The sequence below is a fragment of the Arachis stenosperma genome, chromosome 3, assembly GCF_014773155.1.
Source record: "Arachis stenosperma cultivar V10309 chromosome 3, arast.V10309.gnm1.PFL2, whole genome shotgun sequence".
In the NCBI taxonomy this organism is placed as follows: domain Eukaryota; kingdom Viridiplantae; phylum Streptophyta; class Magnoliopsida; order Fabales; family Fabaceae; genus Arachis; species Arachis stenosperma.
This window is the reverse complement of record NC_080379.1, coordinates 166,597,939-166,619,274: the sequence shown is the minus strand read 5'-3', so window position 1 is coordinate 166,619,274 and position 21,336 is coordinate 166,597,939. Positions and strand designations below refer to the sequence as shown.

General features: G+C 32.1%; 1 protein-coding gene across 1 annotated transcript; it reads left to right on the top strand.

Annotated features, from left to right (window-relative positions):
- Positions 1-15,481: 15,481 nt before the first annotated feature.
- LOC130969020 (ABC transporter G family member 1-like) lies at positions 15,482-21,336 on the top strand. The gene is made up of 8 exons (XM_057894573.1): positions 15,482-15,875; positions 17,767-17,846; positions 17,927-18,397; positions 18,765-18,851; positions 18,927-19,064; positions 19,156-19,350; positions 20,312-20,398; positions 20,471-21,336. The coding sequence occupies exons 1-8, from the start codon at positions 15,578-15,580 to the stop codon at positions 21,152-21,154; spliced, it is 2,040 nt and encodes a 679-aa protein (XP_057750556.1). The 5' UTR covers positions 15,482-15,577; the 3' UTR covers positions 21,155-21,336.

Sequence of the window (21,336 nt, the reverse complement as noted above, 5' to 3'; positions counted from 1 at the left end):
GTCTCGATTAACATTTAACATCTAAAAAATATTAATAAATTGTAAATTTACTTATATACCATTGTCTTTCACTTATGATAGATTCATATGAATTGAAATTTCTCCCTTCCTCATTTTTTCTCTTCTATTTTCTCTGAGACACACACATAAGAATTCTATTCTAAAAAAAAAAATTCATACTTTTTGTTTGGAGGCCGTTATCAAACACAAGCCAATGGATGTTTCAACAATACACTCTATTAGGTATCTACAATTTTCAAATAGAAAAGAACTAAATTTATCACAATGCTCTGGACATCACTAACATGAAATTTCATAAGAAAATTCATCACAACCTGAATATCACCTACATGAAAATATGATATATGCATAATTCACATATATATAATCACATATGTAGTTTCAGAAGAAAAATCCATCACAACCTCAATAACACAAAATCAAAACACTAACTAAAACCAACAGGGCATAACATGAAATAATCGTATGTAAGTTTTAACAGAAAATTCATCATATCCTAAACACAGATAGCAATGGAACTTATCAGTTATTTGTAAAAAAGAATAAAAATATGCACAAAATTCATCACACACTCAAACAATTCACTATAAGAAAAACGCTAAGTACCGTCGGATTTTTCATTGAAAAAACGAGAAAAAATTGACAGTAGTTAAGTTACTGTCACAATCAATCAGATGGTATAAATTTTTTCGATAACATAATCCCGGCAGATTTCTTGCGTCCGATGGTAATTTCTATCGGATTTAGTGACAAAATATAGTTAGTACAAATTGGAATCTGTTAAACGTTACCAAAAAAATTTTTCGACGGTAAAGTTGGTGCTATGTCATACGTCTCCCGCCAATTTACTGGCAGATTAATCTGGCGATAATGCCGACAAAAATGTTTTTAATTTTTTTTTAAAAAATGGTTGGGCTCCGACAGTAGTCTTTTTTATTTATTTTAATAGTCTTTTTTCCCTCTGTTTATTATGTACCCCTGATAATTAATAATTGAAATAGTGCTTTAAACCTAATGTGAAATATCAAAATATAAATTAAAAATATGGAGTGACTTGGAATTGAAATATCTAAAACAATGCTAACTATATTACATTTTTTGCAAAGTTTCTTAAAGAAATACATATCACAGAACTATGTTTACATTAAATCTATTCAGATTCATCATCTTCTTTCTCTCCTTCACCATCCTCCTTTTCCGAGGTAGTTTTCTGATTATTATCAAACTCGTCTTCCTCTTCTTCGTCGCTATCAACCTCATCTTCTTCTTGAAGATCGTCGTCCTCTAGTGGAAGTGCGTCGACATCTACTCCAAGGTCAATGATGTCATCATCCATAACAGCGAACCTAAGGGTGATTAGATCACCGTTATCAACCACCATTTTTGAAGGAGTTGAGTCGTCAATCTAGTAAGGTTCCTGTCCCTCGTCCTATTATCAGACTAGATGCGGCCTCTTGATTTAGTCTTAACTACAACCACCCAACTAGACTTGCATGAATTCGGATAAGGCAAATAATATACTTGTCATGCATTTTGAAGTAGAATAAAAGGATCGTAGTGCCAATATTTTTTTGTTATATTAGCTTCAGTGATATCATAGTCGTTGTACTTTCATGTTCCTTGTTGCCAACTTGGATCATACTATTCACATTTAAATATGCACACCTTGTACGTAGCGCGACAGAAATACTCTAATTCAATTATGTTGTGCAACAGATCAAACCAATCAGAATGACCTCCGCTTGAATCCCCCAAACCCCAACTCTGGGGTCATCTATTTTCTTTCCAATCGACCACTGTAAGGTATGGAACCAATATCCATTAACATTAATATTGTATATCAGGTAGCTAGTGTCCTTATTTATTGGGCCCCAACTATGTGTAACTAGTTTCTAATCTGTTGTGTCAGTTAGCTGTACGCTGATGTATTCTCTAAACCAACGTAAAAAATTGTTCAATGAGGTATCAAGATTTGCCTCTTAGAATAACCTATATGATTCACCATAAGATAAAGAAGTTTTAATTAGATTAAGAAGTTATTATCTTGCTGATTGCAATGTTTATGAAGACTTAAAAGAATCACATGAGTTAGGATGAAATTTGGTCACAGTTAAGCAACATATACAGATGTGCGGCATCGATTTCCTTCTGCTCTAGCCAGTAGTCACTACCCGCACCCATTGCAGCTCCTTTTGGCAAAAAGATTAGGTATGTTTTTTCACTTGACGAGGATTCTCCTCTCTCATCGTTCCTTGCAACCCTTATTATACGTGATTTAATATGAGACTGAAAATAGAATAAGCAAAATGCAGATGTTTTCTTAGTTAGGAATACTTCACAGATGCTGCTCTCAATCCGAGCTTTCTTCTTCACGGTGCGCTTAAATGAACTAACCATCCTCTCAAATGGGTATATCCACCAAAATTAGATCGGCCCACATAGTATTGCTTCATACGGTAGGTGGAATGCTAAGTGTTCCATAATGTCAAAAAATGATGGAGGGAATATCCTTTCTTGCTTACAAAGTATGATGGGAATGTTATTGTCCATGACTGCGAGATCATTAATGCTAAGTTTCGTAGCACATAAGTCCTTAAAGAACTCAATTATTTATGTGATGGTTTTTCAAATGTTGGTTGGAAGTTTTCTAAACGCGACAAGAAGCAAAGATTCCATGAAGACGTGACAATCATAATTCTTTAACCCAGAAAGCCTACCCTATGACGTTTGCACACCTGCCCAAGTTAGAGGCGTAGCCATCAGAAAATCTTAATCCTTTAATCCACTTACAAATATTTTGTCTCTGCTCATTCGTTAGAGCAAACACCGCCTTTGGTTTAGCCCACTGATAAACCACAATTTTATGGTTTATTTTCTATTAAATTTGGTGGATTTTGTCAACTTTTCTCTCATTTATTCACTAAAATAGCATGGTTTCATGAATTTCTCCTAATTGTGCTTATTGGTTAAAAATATGCTTTTTAGGCTTTTAATTAGTCAAATTTAATTCACTTTTGATTCTACTTGATGCCTTGATATGTTTGTTAGTGATTTCAGGATTAAAAGGGCAAGGAATGGATCAAGAAAATGAAGAGAAAATCATACAAGATGGAGAATTCATAAAAAATAAGGATTTGGAAGATTCAAGGTGATGCGTACGCCTGAAGAAGAAATCCGTCAAGGCAACGCATATGCGTGACTGACATGTGCGCGTGATAAGGAGAGTTGCCAGGTGATACGTACGCATGACAAGCGGCACGTGACTAACTTAAAGGCAATACGCTGGGGGCGATTTCTGAGCTCACTGATGCCCAAATCCAACTCAATTCTGAAGTATTTGAGGCAAAATTCAAGAGGAAACAAGGGGGAGCAATTAGTGTAGGTTAGAAACATGCTTTAGGTAGTTTTCTAGAGAGAGAAGCTCCATCTTCTCTCTAGAATTAGGGTAGATTTAGGTTAAACTCTCTTTAACTTAGATTTAATTTCTTATTTTCAATTAGTTTTTCTTACAATTTCTTGTTATTACATCTTTGTTCTCTTAGTTCTTCTTGTTAATTTCCCTTTTTATGTCACTTTTAGTTTTATGAACTCCTATTAATTTTCATTTCCTTTAATATAATTGATGTCTTTTTATGTTTCTTGTTGTTGTTTGAGTCATTCTTGTTATTTTCTTACATTTGGTAGTAGTAGATTTTATTATTCATGCAATTTATTATGCTTTTATTTTTATGCACAACAAGTATTTGATAAAATACTTAGGTTAGATTTAGAGTAGATTTTGAGCATTCTTGGCTTGGAAAGAGAAATTAGGTGATCTTGAGTTATTAATACCCAACTTATGTTGGTAATCTAAAGTGATTAGTTGGTCTTGTATCCATTAACATTACTTATGGATTAGGATTAACTAGGCTTATTTGACTTTTTCCCAATGTTGGAGATAACGAAATAGGATTAACTCTTGGTAACTATTGTATTATAATTAATAACTAGGATAGAAAGCCTTAATTCTCAATCCTTGCCATGAATGCCTCTTTTTATTAATTGTTATCTTTAGGTGTTGATTTACTTTATTGTCATTTAAATTTCTTGCTTCTTTATCAACCCACCCCGTGAAATTTATAACCAATAATTGAACACTCGATTGTAATTTCTTGTAGTATAGCATATAACCATTCAAACAACAATCAATTTTCACTGCATTTAGACCCAATTTTGAAACCAATTTCTTTGCTTCGTAGTGGTTTCGGGGGATGCCATTGGACTCGACAAATACCAGTTTGTTGCAAAGCGTGGCCCACTTATCAATAGACTCTCAGGTATGATTTGACTCCGACTTAATACTCATCATTCTAACACATGCAGACAACTCCGAATGAACACACTTCACGTACAAAGATTTCACAGCAGATTTTAATAGATGATAAAATCTTTTCGCCTCTGAGTTAGGCTCTTCTTCAGTCTCTTCCAATTCCGTAACACCTGTTGCATCATACACCATCTCATTGTATCTCTCTTGGTGAGCCTCCCAAGTCATTTCATCCATATATATGTCTCTCGCTACCTGAACCTTCGTTGATTGACAATCAAACCTATTCAAATTAGAGGCAAACCGGTTCATTCCTTGCTCCTCCACTTTTTCGTGTTCCGTCCACATCTAAAATCCATCCTTGAACCCATTACGGTAGAGGCAAAGAGTTATGTCCGCAGGTTTTAACTATTTAGTCAACCGACACTTTTGACACGGACACCTAGATACCTCTTCAGACTTAAACGATTCCATGTTGAAGACATGCGCGACAAACCGTCAATCCCCTCAAAGAATTCAAATTTTAAACCTCCCAACCACTGTTATCCCTCTCGTATATCCACAGACGATGAGTTGGAATCATATTAAAACACACATTCTAGAATTCAACGAACAACACAAATTATTAAATTTTTTAGAAAATTCGGCAGAGTGTACCCTGTAATTAGAATCTCTCGTCGAATACAATTATCATTTTCTGACAAACGAAACATGTGTTAAATAATTTAAACGATAGTTTGGTAGAACTTCTACTTAATTCAGAGACATCCGTCAAATAAATATAATAGTTTTCACATAGGAAACTATTGTAGGCATAAATTATAACATACACGCATTTAATAAAACATAAAATCCTAACTGTTCTAGTGCGCAACTCCTTATAACTCCACAATTTTCCAACAAACAAGGGTTTCGAGAAGGCGCCACTATGTGACCTTCTCCCACTTCCGTCCTAAAACTCTATCCTAGAAAAAGTAAGTCCAACATAAAAATTAAACAATTCATTATTATCAGAGATAGAAAATCAAGCTGGAATATTACTGCACAAACAACAAAAAAAGCAAACTCCAATTGATGTCAGAGAAAATAGCACCGTCCTATTAAAAATGACAACGTATTAAATTCACAAGTTGAAACTAAATCAGAAACTTATTTGAAAGAATAAGTAAAACTCATTCTTCCAATTAATTAAAATCTAATTCTATTTCACCAAACTAACAAGAGGCATGACAAAAATAAGCGATGATGCAATTAAAAGAAACTTATCCACTAAACTCAACTAAAATCTTGCAACAACTCAAGCACTCTTAACCTCACCTTATTTAATCTACTCTAACATTATTTTATTTTTACATCCATTAAATTAACACAACAAATCCTAACCACACACTTTATTAAATAAATTTAACCACTGATTTAAACTAAACCCTAACAAAATGCTAAAGTCATAAATTAATATGTAAAAATAAAATAACCATACTAACAATAAATTCGATGATAGTGGCTGTAGGGTCTCTTTAACGTGGTGGTGATAGAGGCGACAATGACGGCAACATGAATGGCAACCACAATGAAAGATGCTGCGGGAATAGCAACAGCAGCAGAATCAATGACAACGTGCAACGGCAGCTTCAGCGGGTTCAGTTGGTACTCCAAGCGGTTGCAACAACGACGATGGGGTCCCGGCGAGCTCCCAGCAGTGGTGACAATGCCCTCTCGACGGCGACAGAGAGAGCACGAGAAGAGAGAGAAAGAAAATAGAGAGAGAGCGCGTTCAGACAACTGAGGAAGAAGGGTTCCACATTTGAATTTTAACCCACACTTATCGTCAGATTTATCGTCGAATTTTTCCCATGGTAACTCACCAAAACGATGTGTTTCAATAAACCGTTATACTGACAAAAAATTCGACGGTAACATTGTCGTCCTTGAGTTATATTTTTGCGCCAACAATTATCCTCGATTTTAGCAACAAAAAATCTCTTCCAATGGTAATCTTTTATGGTGACAAATTTCTCTTCTTTTCTATCAGAAAATTCGATAGTATATCCGCCGGTATAACTCGACGTTAAATCCGACGGTAATTCTGATGGTATTCAGTATTTTTCTTGTAGTGATTACCACCTAAATTAACAGCTATCAAGTGATAAAAAACGAAACTTTTCCTTTCTATCAATGATAAAGTAATAGAGTATATGTATCAAGATTAAAATCAAGAATAATTCAGCTTTTCTTTTCTTCTTCACAGGTAGCCTGAAGTCACTTTTCCTTTTTCCTTTTGTTCATCTTTACTGATTTCGTCTTTGATTTTGAATCATCTAATGTAAGACCATAATCTGGAGGTCCAGTGTGTGATGCCATCTCTTTCTTCAACTGCAACATTATCGAAAAGCTATAAAGTTAAACATTTCCATCGTTAATAGAACAAAAACATACTTCTAGTGAAGCGTGCTGGTAAAGATCCAATCTTTATTAATGAAATTGCTTTGGATTCCAAGGGCTATAAAAAAATGTTTCAAATAAGTCGAGTTATCATAGAAAATTAGAAACGGAATAATGGGTTTAGTAAAAGGGGAAAAATTGGGCTTTGGAAAGAGAAAACGATTAGGGTACTAAAGCAGCTTTGGGTTGAAAAATAGCGACTTCTTCTCGAGGAGTATAGCCAACTCTGATGCGACTGGGTTTTTCGAGGGTTCCATCAGGTCACCGCGTAGGAGCAAGAATCCTTTAAATACATAAAGTTCCTTTTCCTTTTATAAAGAAACAAAAGTTTGCAAGAGGGAAGACGAGCACGCGAGGGATGCCGAACGGAAGAGACACAATGAGATGGGACCGTGCGGTGGATCGGCGGGAGCTCAACAAAGAACTTAGGGTTAGGATTGTGTGAGTGTGGAATAAAATGACAAGAGTTTTTTTTTTTTGGAATTTTTAAAATATGGAGGTGTCCTCAATTAGCTTTTTTACTCTAGTGATGAGAATATTCGTTTTTTTACAGAATATTCTATTATTTCAAATATTTTTGTCACGGTATAAATTAAATTGAAAAAAATTATATGATATAAAGACTTAATTGAAAAAAAATATAGAAATTTAATTGAAAATTCAATTAAATTATAAAGACTTGCACAGTAATTAAACCAACTTGTTACTACTGCAAAAATATGAAACTAATCATCAATAAGAAACCCTGTTCAGATGACCCGTTGGACATTGCATTTCTATAGGTAAATTTCAATATATTTTTCGAAAATATACTATCTTAGTATCTTACACATGTATCTTTATTCTTTTTTTTTTTTTTTGTCTTTTGCACGTATATCTTTATTTAACACATTTTATATCTTACATCTTCTAAACCGCTAGTAACAATAATTTTACTTGAATATATCTTGTGTGGAAGGTCTTCATACATATTATCCATTGAAATTCCTTATAACTTTTTTTTTTTCACTCTTTAGTAATAAACAAACAAAATATATAAAACCTAAGTGGTTACAAAAAAAACATTCAAGTAACATGCATCATTGTTCTGGTAAGCTAAATTAAAGTCGGGAGGCCTAACGACATATATGAAAAGTTGAATGCATTCATTTGCAACAACTATGTTCCATGTTCATACCTTGATGACGAATAAAGAGGTGCAAATTAATAGGAAGATAGACATTACTTTATCATACACCTAGTTGATGTCACAACAATTTGATTGGCCATGTTATATTCGTGTCTCTGTAATCACTGACGATTACTTTCTCCACCAGTGTTGTTGCCATTCATCTTAAGTGTTCCAACTTTTAAAAATATTATGAATACAGAAACCACTTAATTATATATTTGAAGTACTAGTAGTGCAATCTAAAAATATATTATTAGTCAATACTGTCTAATTCATTGAGCTTGCTTATGTCGTTACAATTCAATAAGTGTGCCAGTAACCCTTAATTATTTATCAGCTATAAACTTATGTGTCTATCTACTTGTTTATTAAATTCATGCATGTCCCAGCATTCATGTTGATTATATTATTGTCGAGCCCCACCCTGTACTACGTGATTGAATTTTCTGTTCACCGTGGTTGTCTCAATATTAATAGCTTTCAGATCAATCAATCAATTGGTTTGAAGTTTTGTGTATACATTTTTCTAAATACTATTGGAAGGTTATCAGGTGTACCAGGAACACCGGTATTCCAGTTATTTTAATCGTTGATCTGAATTATAAAAATTATATATAATATATATTAATTAAAATCAACGGTTAAAACAACTGAAACACCGATGTTCTCAGGAACACCTGATAATTTTCCAATACTATTATTTAGGAGTATTTGTCTGCTGCTAAACCAAGAAGGTGCAATTAAGTCAAGGATCAAAGGGTTTACTTTCACAATCTTCTTTAATCACACGGAAATCAGAGAACAAAAGTGCATTTTTAGTTTGCAATATCACAGGGCCTACATTTGCAAGAGCATTTTAATTTGGAAAAACACATTGGGTGATTGAGCAAGCAAGAATTCAATTTTTCTTTTTCTTACTAGACTATTTCTGAATCAAGCTCTTCTAAAAAAACAAGGTTGAAAAAAAAAAAAAAAAGACTCCAATTACAAATTAAATAATGTGTCTATCTTCCCAACTAATAAATTTTTCTCCTGCAAAGATAAAATGCAAATTCTGCCAATTGCAGTGAAGTAGTTGCGCAATGGACTTAAAAATCTTTAATGCAATCAGGCGTATTGTTGGAGCCGTACGTTGACAGGTCTTATTACTTAATGTTGATTTTTAAGGGGTTAGGTTCCGGAGTCCGAATTTAAATATATAATTAACTATGGTGTATGCATAATTACACAATTCCTTTAGATAATTAACAGAGAAATATAGTCAATGTATCTTATTGGGTTGCATTCTAAAGTTCACTAAATATAAAAAAAAAATATTTTAATTTATTTAATTTCTCTTATCCTAATTTATCTTTCATCTTTTATTATTTACTACACAAATCTTAATTTCTCTTTTCACATTTAACTAACAAATCCTAATCTCTCTCTCTCTCTAGATTCCCACCAACCACCTCGAGTCCTCGATCACTCCATCATGATGCGCATCGTCTTTAACCACGGCAGTTTCTCACTCGTGACGAAAAATAAACATTTAAAATAAAAAAAACATCTAAAATTATTTTTAAATTTTCAAAATTTATTTTAAAAAATCGAGAACCATTTCTAACAATTCTAAAACTTGAGAAACGTAACCAAAAAAAATCCAAAACTTAATAAAAAAGAGATATCTAATAATTTTAAAAATTCCAAAACCTGAAACGAGACATTTAAAAAAATATTAAAAAAATATAAAAAACTAAAAAAAAACATTTAAGACAATTAAAAAAATCATTCAAACCGTCAAAAAAAAAGAAACATTCAAAACATAAAGAAAAAAAAATCAGTTAAAACTAGTAAAACGAATTATCTGAAATTAAAAAAAAACATCCAAAATCAGTTAAAAGAATCATTCAAAACCAAAAAGAAGAAGAAGAACATCCAAAACTTAATAAAAAAAGAGATATTCGATAATACTAAAAACTCCAAAACCTAACAAAACGAGACATTAAAAAAATATTGAATAAAGAACATATCCAAAAACTAAGAAAAAATATCTAAAACTATTAAGAAAATCATCCAAATCCCAAAAACAAAGAAACGTCCAAAACATAGGAAAAATTATTTAAAAATAGTGAAAAGAATCATTCGAAATTTAGAAAAAAAAATCCAAAACTAGTTAATAGAATCGTCCAAAACTAAGAAGGGTGGTTGGCGATGAAGACTTCGTTGGCGCTGAGTGGACGATGGGAGACTCGCGGTGGCATTTGGCGGTGGCGCGTCATGGGACGAAGCCACGAAGGTTGCCCGTCACAAGTGGAGGAGTCACCGTGGAGTGGTTGATCGTCCATCACAAATGGGGGCCCCACGGTGGCTGCATCGCGATGGATGGAGAGCCATGGGTGCGGATTCTGCGCTTCCTGGTGCGACCGATGGGGATCACGAGACAGCAACAGTGGCGCCATGAGGATCGTGTGATTGCGTCACTCACACGACTTCTTTCTGCAATAGCAACGTGGACAATAGAGAGAAAAGGATGCGCGAGAGCTTCCACCAGCGATGACGGCGGTCTGAGCGGCAAATGTTTGACACGATGAGAGGGAATGGAATGTGGTGTGAAGGTGTGTTTAGAGGAGGTTACGTTGCCTAATCTTGATTATTCAAATTCAAAACCTGATTAATTCAAATTAATTTAAAATAAGATTTTTATAATTAATTTAAAATTAATTTTTTTAGATGTTGTTTATTGTTGAGTTTGGAAAACTTGTATAAAATTTGATGATCAAACATTATTAAACAATTACTAAAAAAAAAGAGTGTTTTTATTAAATTAAGAACGCCCTGTGATCTTCAACCAATTCTGTGCTTCAATATAATTATCGGGGGTAAGGGCTATAGCTTGTTTCCAATATTCAGCGGCTTGATCAAACCAAGCCTCAGCAATTTCGGAATCTCCCTGTCGAATGGCCTGTTCTCCGCGGTCGGAATAGGTGAGTAAATTCCTTCCCTTAGAACCGTACTAAATTATTATTTGCCTCCAATTGTTTGGTTAATGTGTGTGTTAGTGTGTAAGAAATAAAATGAGTTTTCTATTGGGTCAAAAGGCAATATAAGCTCAACTTGTTATTAATCAAGCCTTGTGCAAAATTAATATAAATGGCTGTGCATTGAAATAAAAGAAAACCAAATTGGCCCGAATCACAAGCCCAAGCAAACTCTTAACTTGGTCCAACTTAGTGGTCTGAATTAGAAGAAGAGAGAAATGGAGCATGCATGCTTCGGTTACCTACTTCCATGGACTAATGGATTTAAAATTTTAACTCAATTAAGTTCATGCTTTGGTAACTGAAAAGATAAAATTCAATTTCGTTAAACGCATGCATATGTTACCGAAACTCAAAATTAAATTGGGTTTAATATTGCATTGAAAGCTTTGTCTCTTCTCTCTCTTCTCTCTTGCTTTCAGTCATATCATGTCAATCAGAAAAGAAGATAGAAGCAAGTTATTAGAGGAAATCATCAGCGGCCTAATGGAAGAAAAGGTTAGGATGAAGAAAGGCTAGTAAAGTTCATCTCAAAAGGAAGATCTAAAGTAAGGCATGGTAAGATCTTTGCCATTGAAGGCAAGATTTTGAAGAAGAGCTTCAAGATATTCCATACCAAGAAAAGAAAGAATCCGCCTCTGTCAGAGAGAAAGATCTCAGTTGCAAAAGTTCACTTCCATTTTTGTTCATCAAAGAAAGAAGGTAGCCACCGAGCTACGTATAGGAAGAAGCAAAAATGGAAAGCAAGAAGCTGTTATGGGTCAAAAGATCATCAAGAGTCCGAATCCTTTCTTGGAGCCAAAGACAAGATCAAGGGTTCAGATTGAAGGAGCTTGATGAAAAGGGTTGAGAAAGGTACATTCATGTTGATTTTTGGTTTTCTCTCTCTTCTCTTTGTCCGAACCAAAGCTGCTTTTGATTGGAGAAGAAGTTACTTGGTTGAACCTGTTTCAACCTTGGAAGCTTCCCCTTCTATATTAAGGGTGAACGGCCAAGTGTTGAGATCAAGGAGAGAAAAGTGTAAAGCATAGAGTTCTCATAGCTACCCGAGCTTCTTGAGTTCTTCTCCTTCAATGATGTTCATTTTGTTTTCTTTTTTTTAGTATTGTCTGTCTGAGTCTCATGGTGAAAAAGGCAAACATAATGAGGTTTGTAAGAAAAAATCAGTGAGAGAAAAAATGCAGTGATCAATATTAGAAAAAAATCATAGATGTCTCAGAGTTTCTTTGTACATCTGTATGTTGTGTTTCATGATCCTATGGGGATTCCCTTACAAGTTGGGTTAGCACTCTGCGGTTGAAAGCTAGGTTTTGAGTCCTAGTCAAATTCAGATTGAGTGTAGAATCTGGGTTTGTCCCTGATAGGATTAGGTAGATCCTAGGAAAAGAATTGGTGTTTGTAATCTTGTAAAAGATAGTGAAATTCCATCATTGTTGTGATGGAGACTGGATATAGGCTGCATAGTACTTAGCAGGTGAAACAGGATACTTCTTAGTGTGATTCTCTCTTCTCTGCTTCTTCTCTGTTTCTGGTTTGCATGAGACAAAATGAAAAATGTCTCTCAACTTGTTACGAGACAAAATAAAAATGTCTTTTAACTTGTTACGAGACAAAAAGTGAAAATATCTCCTGAAGTTCCTTTAAAAGTCAGAAAGTAATATTCAACAAAAAGGAAAGCTAAGATTCAACCCTCCCTTCTCTTAACCACTGATTACCATCATTTATGTTAGCTGGTGGGTGTGTTGTCCCCCTATACTTTCTCATAATCATATTATTCTCATCATTAGGGGTGCACATGGGGTCAGGTGAAATCGGGTTCGTCTTAATCCGGACTTGACCGTAAATAATGACCGAATCTATTTATTAGACTCTTACCTGGTGCTAGACCCAGTGAAATCACACTACTTTCGGGCTACAATAAAATCGTGTCTCAACTGGGTGAAGTCCGAGTCTTGATAAATTTATGTCAAAAAATTATGATGCACTTATTTATAAAGAAGAAAAAAAACATACTTGTCACAGAGAGGTTGATAACCATACTTGAACTTGAATTTGTCCATAAATTCTAATTTCATGCTTCTTTGCTCTATTTTCTAATTCAACTAATGTGATTAAAAATAAAATAATAAACTTATAATTAATATAACATAATATTGGAATTAATTTAAAACAAATATACCTTTTTTAGTCTCCTAGGGTGCACATGATGAATTAGGTGAAGCTGGGTTCACATTGACCCGAATCCGACCCTAAATAATAACCAGATATATTTTTGAGACACTTTTTGGGTTCTAGACCTGGTGAAAATACCAAATTAGCCCCAAAATATTCGAATCCAGGCCGGGCGGATCATGTGTACCCTATCATTGTTATTCATTATATTGAGTCTTAACCCAAATTTTATCAAGAGATGTTGGTCTCATGAAGATTTTTTTAAGAGAAAGTAAAAGGACCAACTATACCATCAATCAATTTGAACAACTTATTAAAAATTAGATTTTGAATTTTTAAATATTAGAATTTTAAATAATTAGGGTTAGTGCTACCAAATTAAGATTAGCGAAACGTAATTTTTTGCTAACTATCATTGCGTAATTGGTTTGTCAACGTGAAGTATTCACTCAACGCGTTGCTGGTACTTTGTCTTCAACCTTCTGTTGTGTTGCCGTTGTGCTCTCTGCTACTATTTTTCTGTGCGCCACGTCGAGTTGACCTGCATCGAACAAAAGAAACATTTAAAATTTAACAAAAGAAACATCCCAAGTTCTATAAAACATTTCAAGTTTTACAAAAGAAACATTTCATGTTTAAGAAAAGAAACACCCATGTTTAATAAAAGAAATAAATGAATTATAACAAAAGAAATATCCTACTATTACCTTTGAATGTATTCATTGCAATCGGCTGTGAGGGGTTCTTTGTCAACCTTTCACAATGCATCAACAACAACAGTAATAAAAAAACGATGAAAATGAAACACGCGAAGAAAAAGGAGGAGAAACATAAAGAATAAGGAGAAGAAAAAGAAGGAAGAGGAGGAGGAGAAGGAGGAACGTAAAGAAGAAGTGTCTTCCATAACGGTGAGTGAGAGCGCGCGAGTAATACGCGTGTTATCATAGATTTTTTGTTAAACTTGACCCAACTTGTAAGACTTGTAAACCAAAAAGACTTGTATTTGTAGCATATGTTAGATAGTTAGTCAAATATGTTAAATTATTTGATAAATATAAACATGTTATATTAAAGAATTCAATCAAACATATCCAATTTTCTAATAATTTTTAGCTATCATCCCATCTCATGAGCAGCACAATAGTATTGTCACTTGAGCCAGTCCCCACTCTGTCCGTGGGTTATTGTTATAGTTGGTTAATTATGGTTATCTTGATGTGACAGGGTTGTTAGTTTGTTAATGAAAGTTAGTTGGCTTGCCAAATCAGGAAATTAGTTCATTTAGTGCTATTTATAGTTAGTTGGCACATGATTGTAATTTAGCATAGATTCAACTTAATGAATTTATATATGATGACTTTTGGAACAAGAAGTAACAAAACTTCAAGTCACATTCTCTCCATTATTCTTTCTCAGCTTCATGAAGCTCTTCTCCTTTGTCTCTCTAAGCTCACTGGTTTAACAAGTATAAACCAAAACGAAGGCAATAATGATAATGGTTTCGGTCAGAAATGATGGACGAATGACTTGAAAAAAAATATATAAAAAATATTATTTATACTTTAAAATTAGTAATTAAAATCAGTCATTATATATTTATGTATAAAATATTTATGTAGTTTAATTTATTTTTAATGTGTATTTTATTATTAGTAGCTAATTTTAATATGTATACCTAACTAGTAAAAAAAAAATACTTCTAATACTCAAACTCAAGTTAGTAAAATTGTGAAAAATGGTGATATATGTCATATGCAAATGAATGTGAGAGATGCTGAGAGAGTACGAGTTTGCAATGTGGCAGAGAATAATAATGAGGACTCCAAAACGAGGAGGAATTCAAGTGAACCAAGAACGCAAAAGAGAGCCTCTTGCATGTGGCAAATTTGCAAAGAAAAAATTTAGGAGGCTAATAATTTTTGCATTTTTGTATCAATACTTAATAATAATAAAAAAGTGAGTGATTTTTTATAATTAAATGTAATCTCACACCATTAAAAATATTTTTAATAACCAATTAATAATTACAAAATACAAAAATTACTAATTCCGTCGCACTCCTTGTTAGCAAATAACAATAATTGTAGTTGCAAATAGTAAGAGCAATATAAATATAAAAAAAGAAAATATATATACAAGTACGAAAAAATTGAAGAAACATATTTATTAAAGATGTTAGCATCTATTAATTAAAATTTTCTTATTTTTTATTTGCTATTTTAAGTAATTTGTTTTAATATCTCTGGTTCTTTTTTCTTACGTTGTCGTTATTGTCTTTATTACTCTTGAAACCCAGAGTACTATATATTGAAGGGTATTGATATGAAAAGAATAAAGAAGTACCAAAATGAATGGTTTAGGGTTAGTTGAATGAGTGAATAGTGAGGCATTATTCCTTCCACTTATTATCACCTATCCCTATCTTATTATTGATACAAGCTAAAAATGGATTCCCATAATGAAGCAATTCCACATGCTCCTACTAGGAGTGATTCTGATGATGATGTCATAGTAACCGTCATGGAAGCTTTGAACATTTCAAGAAGAAGTAATAGTGGTGGGAGAGAAGAAGAGGTTCCAATATACATGACATGGAAGGATGTATGGGTGAGAGCTTGGGTGGGAAAGAATGAGAGCAAATCAATCCTTGAGGGTCTGACTGGTTATGCCAAGCCAGGACAGCTTTTGGCCATTATGGGTCCTTCTGGATCTGGCAAGTCTACTCTTCTTGATACTTTGGGAGGTATCTATCTATATTTTTATGTATAAAAAAATGTTATTCATATACCAAAATCGGTCACCAATATATTTGTATATAAATATATATTATTTAATTTATTTTTAATGTATATTTATATTTTAATATGTATTTTATATTGGTGGCTGACTTTAATGACTAATTTTAGTGTACACATAGTATAATCATTTTATGTATATCTCCGTCGTTCACATATTAACTCAATAATTTCTTTTAAAAAAGTTTTATTATTACATATTCTTGTATTTAACCATGCTAAATATACACTAAAATTAATTATTAAAATTAATTAAAAAATATATATTAAAGATGAGATAAATTATATATAAATATATTTAAATTACATAAATATATAGCCATTGATTTTAATATATATATATTATTTTTTGAAGTATTATAATAATAAAATTTTTGTTTTTACTTTATTTATGTCACCATTTGTTACAACTTGCATGTTTTTATTAAGGAATTTTCTTTGTAGTTCCTCCATTTAAAAACACTACTTTTAAATTTTTATTAAATACGAGGAGACGAAATATATATAGAGAGAGAACTTTTAGTTAAATTATAATAATATATTAATATTTTATTAAAATTAAAATATACACTGACTTTTTTAATTGTATAAAATATTTTAGATATCTTTATTAATAATTACTAATATATATTATTCTCAAGAATAAATTTATATATACCACGCGTAATTGTATTTGGGTGAATTTGACAACTTCAATTTTAGACGTTACATTTCATACTCACACATACATCTAAGAGTTTTATCTATTATTTTGTCATAGTCAATATTTAAATCTTGGTGTAATATATTAAAAGATAATATATTTAGTCACTCAACCAAAATTTCAGTTGCTATTTGTTTGAAAAAAGTATATTTTTACTTTTTTTTTTAATTAAAACACGATACAGTAAAGCCCAAAAGAACTTCTGTTATATTTAATATATATGTACATGGGTGATAGATGTGATTCATAGTAATTTAAGAAAAATGCTAGAAGATGATTAAAATTTATTATATTTAGTTATTAGTTAGTTATTAATGTTTAAAGGTATAGAATAAAGTATATTATGTTAAATTGTTAAACTAAAAGAATTAAATTGATGACTAAATAAGAACTAAAAATAATAAATTTTGATAATTTTTTAATATGTTTCATAATTTATTCGTACATAAATTTTCCTAAAATGTCTTAAAACAAGATACAATTATCTAATGAGAATCACTCACATAAACACCTTAAAATGCCTTTTTTTATAGACATTTTTTAATAATTAAAATTTAACTTATATAATTTATCAAATTGTGTTATTTTTATTAAAATTAGACCTAAGAAATCGATTTGACCGAAAAATCAGTAAATCAAATCTTGAACTGATCTAAATTAATATTCTTTTTTATAATAAATGACTATAATACTCTTATTATAAAAACTAAAATACTCCTATTATATATATTAATTTTGAAAACCCTAAATTCTAATCTTATAACAATATAGAGAGAAGAGAAGGGTTAGGATTTAGAATTTTTAATATATATATATATTAAGTCATTTTCTATAATAGAGATATTATAATTATTTTTATAAAAAAATATTAATTTAGATCAGTTCAAAATTTAGTTTATCAATTTTTCGGTCAAAACGATTTATTTGGTCTAATTTTGATAAAAATAATACAATTTAATCGATTATATATGTTAAATTTTAATTACTAAAAAACGTATTTAAAAAAAGATGTTTTAAACGTCTTTATACGAGTGGCTTCCTTATCTAATAGACTAAGTAGTGGCGGCAAGTTTAAATAATTTAAGGTTGCAAGTTATAGTCAAATTATGCTATATATATATGAACTCCAATTTCAGGGAGATTAAGTTCAAACACAAGACAAACAGGGGAGATTCTAATCAATGGTCGCAAGCAATCATTGGCTTATGGAACCACGGTACAAAATCTTATATAATCTTTATATCCTTTAACAAAAAATTCAAGTTCTAATTGTTATTTCCATGTATGTGACTGCAGGCATACGTGACACAAGATGATACCTTAATAACATCATTAACAGTGAGAGAAGCAGTATACTATTCAGCTCAGCTTCAGTTACCTGATTCCATGTCAAAGGCAGAGAAGAAAGAGAGAGCAGAGTTCACAATAAGAGAGATGGGTTTGCAAGATGCCATCAACACTAGAATTGGTGGCTGGGGTTGCAAAGGAATCAGCGGTGGTCAGAAGAGGCGTGTAAGCATCTGCATTGAGATATTAACACGCCCAAGGCTCTTGTTTCTTGATGAACCAACAAGTGGACTTGACAGTGCTGCCTCCTATTATGTCATGAAAAGAATTAAATCCCTTGATCATAAAGATGGTATTCAAAGGACTATCATAGCATCAATCCATCAGCCAAGTGCTGAAGTTTTCCAATTCTTTGATAATCTCTGTTTGCTCTCTGCTGGAAAAACAGTTTACTTTGGACCTGTTTCTGATGCAATTCAGGTTAATATACAACTAAGAACTAACTAACTAAGAATAAATTATCATTTGTATTCATAAAAAATACAGATACCGACAAATGTACTCATATAAAAATAAAACAACAATTATAATCATGGAAGATGGTTTCCGTGTGCAAAAAGCACCCAGACGTTGGTTACACAATTGGTCCGTTAGAGTATTCTTAGCACACAGAAATTATCTTCCATGAGTACAATTGTCGTTTTATTCTTATATGGATACATTTGTCAGCGTTTGTATTTTTCATGGATACAAATGGTAATTTATTCAACTAACTAACTAACTAGTTCATATTTTCAATGTCCATGATTTCTATAATACTATCATAAGTACATCATCTTGTATGTAGTTTTTCGCTTCCAATGGTTTTCCTTGTCCTGCTCTTCAAAACCCCTCAGATCATATGCTAAAAACTATAAACAAGGACTTCGATCAGGTAATAAGCTTTCCCATGCCACTTTTCTTTTCTTTAACAATTCAGTTGTTCTAAATGAGAAACTTGTTGTGCAAGGAAAATGAGTTGGGTCCTGATGATGGTGGGAATGGAATCATACCAACAGAAGAAGTAATCCGGATTCTTGTAAACTCATATAACTCATCTGAGATGAACCAACAAGTTCAAGCTGAAGTAGCAAGACTTTCTGAAACGGTATAAATTTTTTCATAACTTAATGATAAATACCACAGTTAAAGATATTCTTTGTTTTATGTACAAATGAGATTTTAATGAGTTGGTACAGGAAAGTATTTGCCAAGACAAGAAGAGAAGTCATTCTGGGTTTATTAGTCAGTGCATTGTTCTGAGCAAAAGATCATTCCTAAACATGTTTCGTGATTTAGGCTATTACTGGATACGCCTTGTCGCATATATGGGGATGGCTATTTGTTTAGGAACTGTCTTCTATGATATAAGAACCACCAATAACTCAATTAAGGTAACATTATTTCTCTCTTTATGTAATTAAACACTGCATCATTAGCTCTATGTGTTAGATTTTAATAGATTTGTATTAAGAGTAAGAATATCAATACAATATGAATATAGATCCAAAATATATATTAAAAATGAGTTAAATTATACATATTTATATATAAATACATAATAGCTGTTTTAGTGTATAAATAGTATTTTCGATATAGATTAATAATAATGCATATTTGTTGCAAGTTATGGCCAATTAGTGTTATGAATAAATTCAAATGCAGTGCTTTATGGATATTAGTAGGCGAAAACACTATCTAATCTCTTCAAGAGTGACACTCATGAATTTCTTAGCCGTGAAGAAAATTAAATAGGAATATGGATCATAATTAATAGTTCAAGTAAGTCTTGAATGAACCCCAAAAGATTTATATAAATAAACGAATTTTTGTCCTTAATTTTTGAATTATATACCTTCGTTTAATTTTGATGATTAAGTAAATGATACTTTGAAGAATAACAATTCGATTTTTTTTTGCTTAGTCTATTAATAATAAAAATAGATTCTTCTAATATATAAAGTAAAAATTTCAATAACTTTTGCTACTTTAACCCTTTTTATCACCATTTTTTTCTTTTTATATGAAAGCTTTTAACTTATTCATATGAAAGTGTATTGAATCGGAAAAAAAAATTTACTTTACTTATATGACTTAGATATCTTGTATTTTTTGAAAAAACAATTTGATTGGTGGAATTTTGTATAATACTTATAACATTGAAGAGATTTCAATATTTCTTCTTATTATATACATTAATCATCAGGCTCTAAAGCCCAATAATACATGTCCAAAATTCAAAGTACATTATTTAGTCACTTTTTTGAGTTTAAAGTCTTATCGGAGTTAAACATTCAACTCATTTAGAAGTCAACTAAAAAGATTCTTACATACCTTCACTTTTGATTATTACAGGACAGAGGTTCATTTCTTACATTTGTGTCTACATTCATGACTTTCATGAGCATCGGTGGATTCCCTTCCTTTGTAGAAGACATGAAGGTACGTTAAAGACATGTGTTTCTAATTTCAAAAAAAAAAAGCCTAACTAATAATTGTTATGGCAAATGAAAGGTATTTGAACGAGAAAGGCTAAATGGGCATTATGGTGTGTGCGCCTTTGTAATTGGAAACACATTTTCCGGCATCCCATTCGTATTACTAGTTTCATTGATTCCGGGAATAATTGCATATTACCTAGCTGGCCTTCAACATGGATACGAGCATGTTCTTTACTTCTTGAGCGTCTTGTTATCTTGTGTTATGTTAGTGGAAAGCCTCATGATGATAATTGCTGCCATAGTCCCAAACTACCTTTTGGGAATCATGACAGGTTCTGCAATCCAAGGACTCATGATTCTTCTTGCTGGCTTCTTTAAATTGCCCAGTGACATTCCTAGGCCACTTTGGAAATACCCTTTGCACTACATCGCTTTCCATCGATATGCCTTTCAAGGATTGTTCAAGAATGAATTTCAAGGCCTAAAGTTTGGTACCAAAAACAACAATGTTATTACTGGTGAGGAGATTCTGAGGGATACATTTGAAGTGGACAACAGTTACTCAAAGTGGGTTGATCTATCAGTGTTGGTGGGGATGCTTGTTTTGTATCGAGTTCTATTTTTGGTAATCATTAAGGGTACGGAGAAGGTTAAGCCTTTTGTTGCATCCTTCAAACTGGTGTCTCCCAAGAAAACGATACATGTCATGGAAAATCCAAATGCCACCCCTCCTACCCATGGACACTACCTTCTATAAGTATAATCATATATATATGAAGACGATTATTTAAAATTAAACTACTGGTTAGCGTTTTTGAAACCCTTTTAAAATGTTAATGTTGAATTATTTAAAACTTACATACTCACTAATAATATTTCTCATATATGAATCCAAGTTTTTGTATATTCTGTGGTTCATGAATCTGAACCTCGAGCAGC

What these genes read in the sequence shown, in the direction of transcription:
- LOC130969020 (XM_057894573.1), top strand. Translation starts at nt 15,578, where the DNA reads ATGGATTCCCATAATGAAGCAATTCCACATGCTCCTACTAGGAGTGAT. An exon ending in CATTGGCTTATGGAACCACG is followed by an intron (nt 17,847 to 17,926) that starts GTACAAAATCTT and finishes ATGTGACTGCAG; the next exon opens with GCATACGTGACACAAGATGA. An exon ending in TAAACAAGGACTTCGATCAG is followed by an intron (nt 18,852 to 18,926) that starts GTAATAAGCTTT and finishes TTGTTGTGCAAG; the next exon opens with GAAAATGAGTTGGGTCCTGA.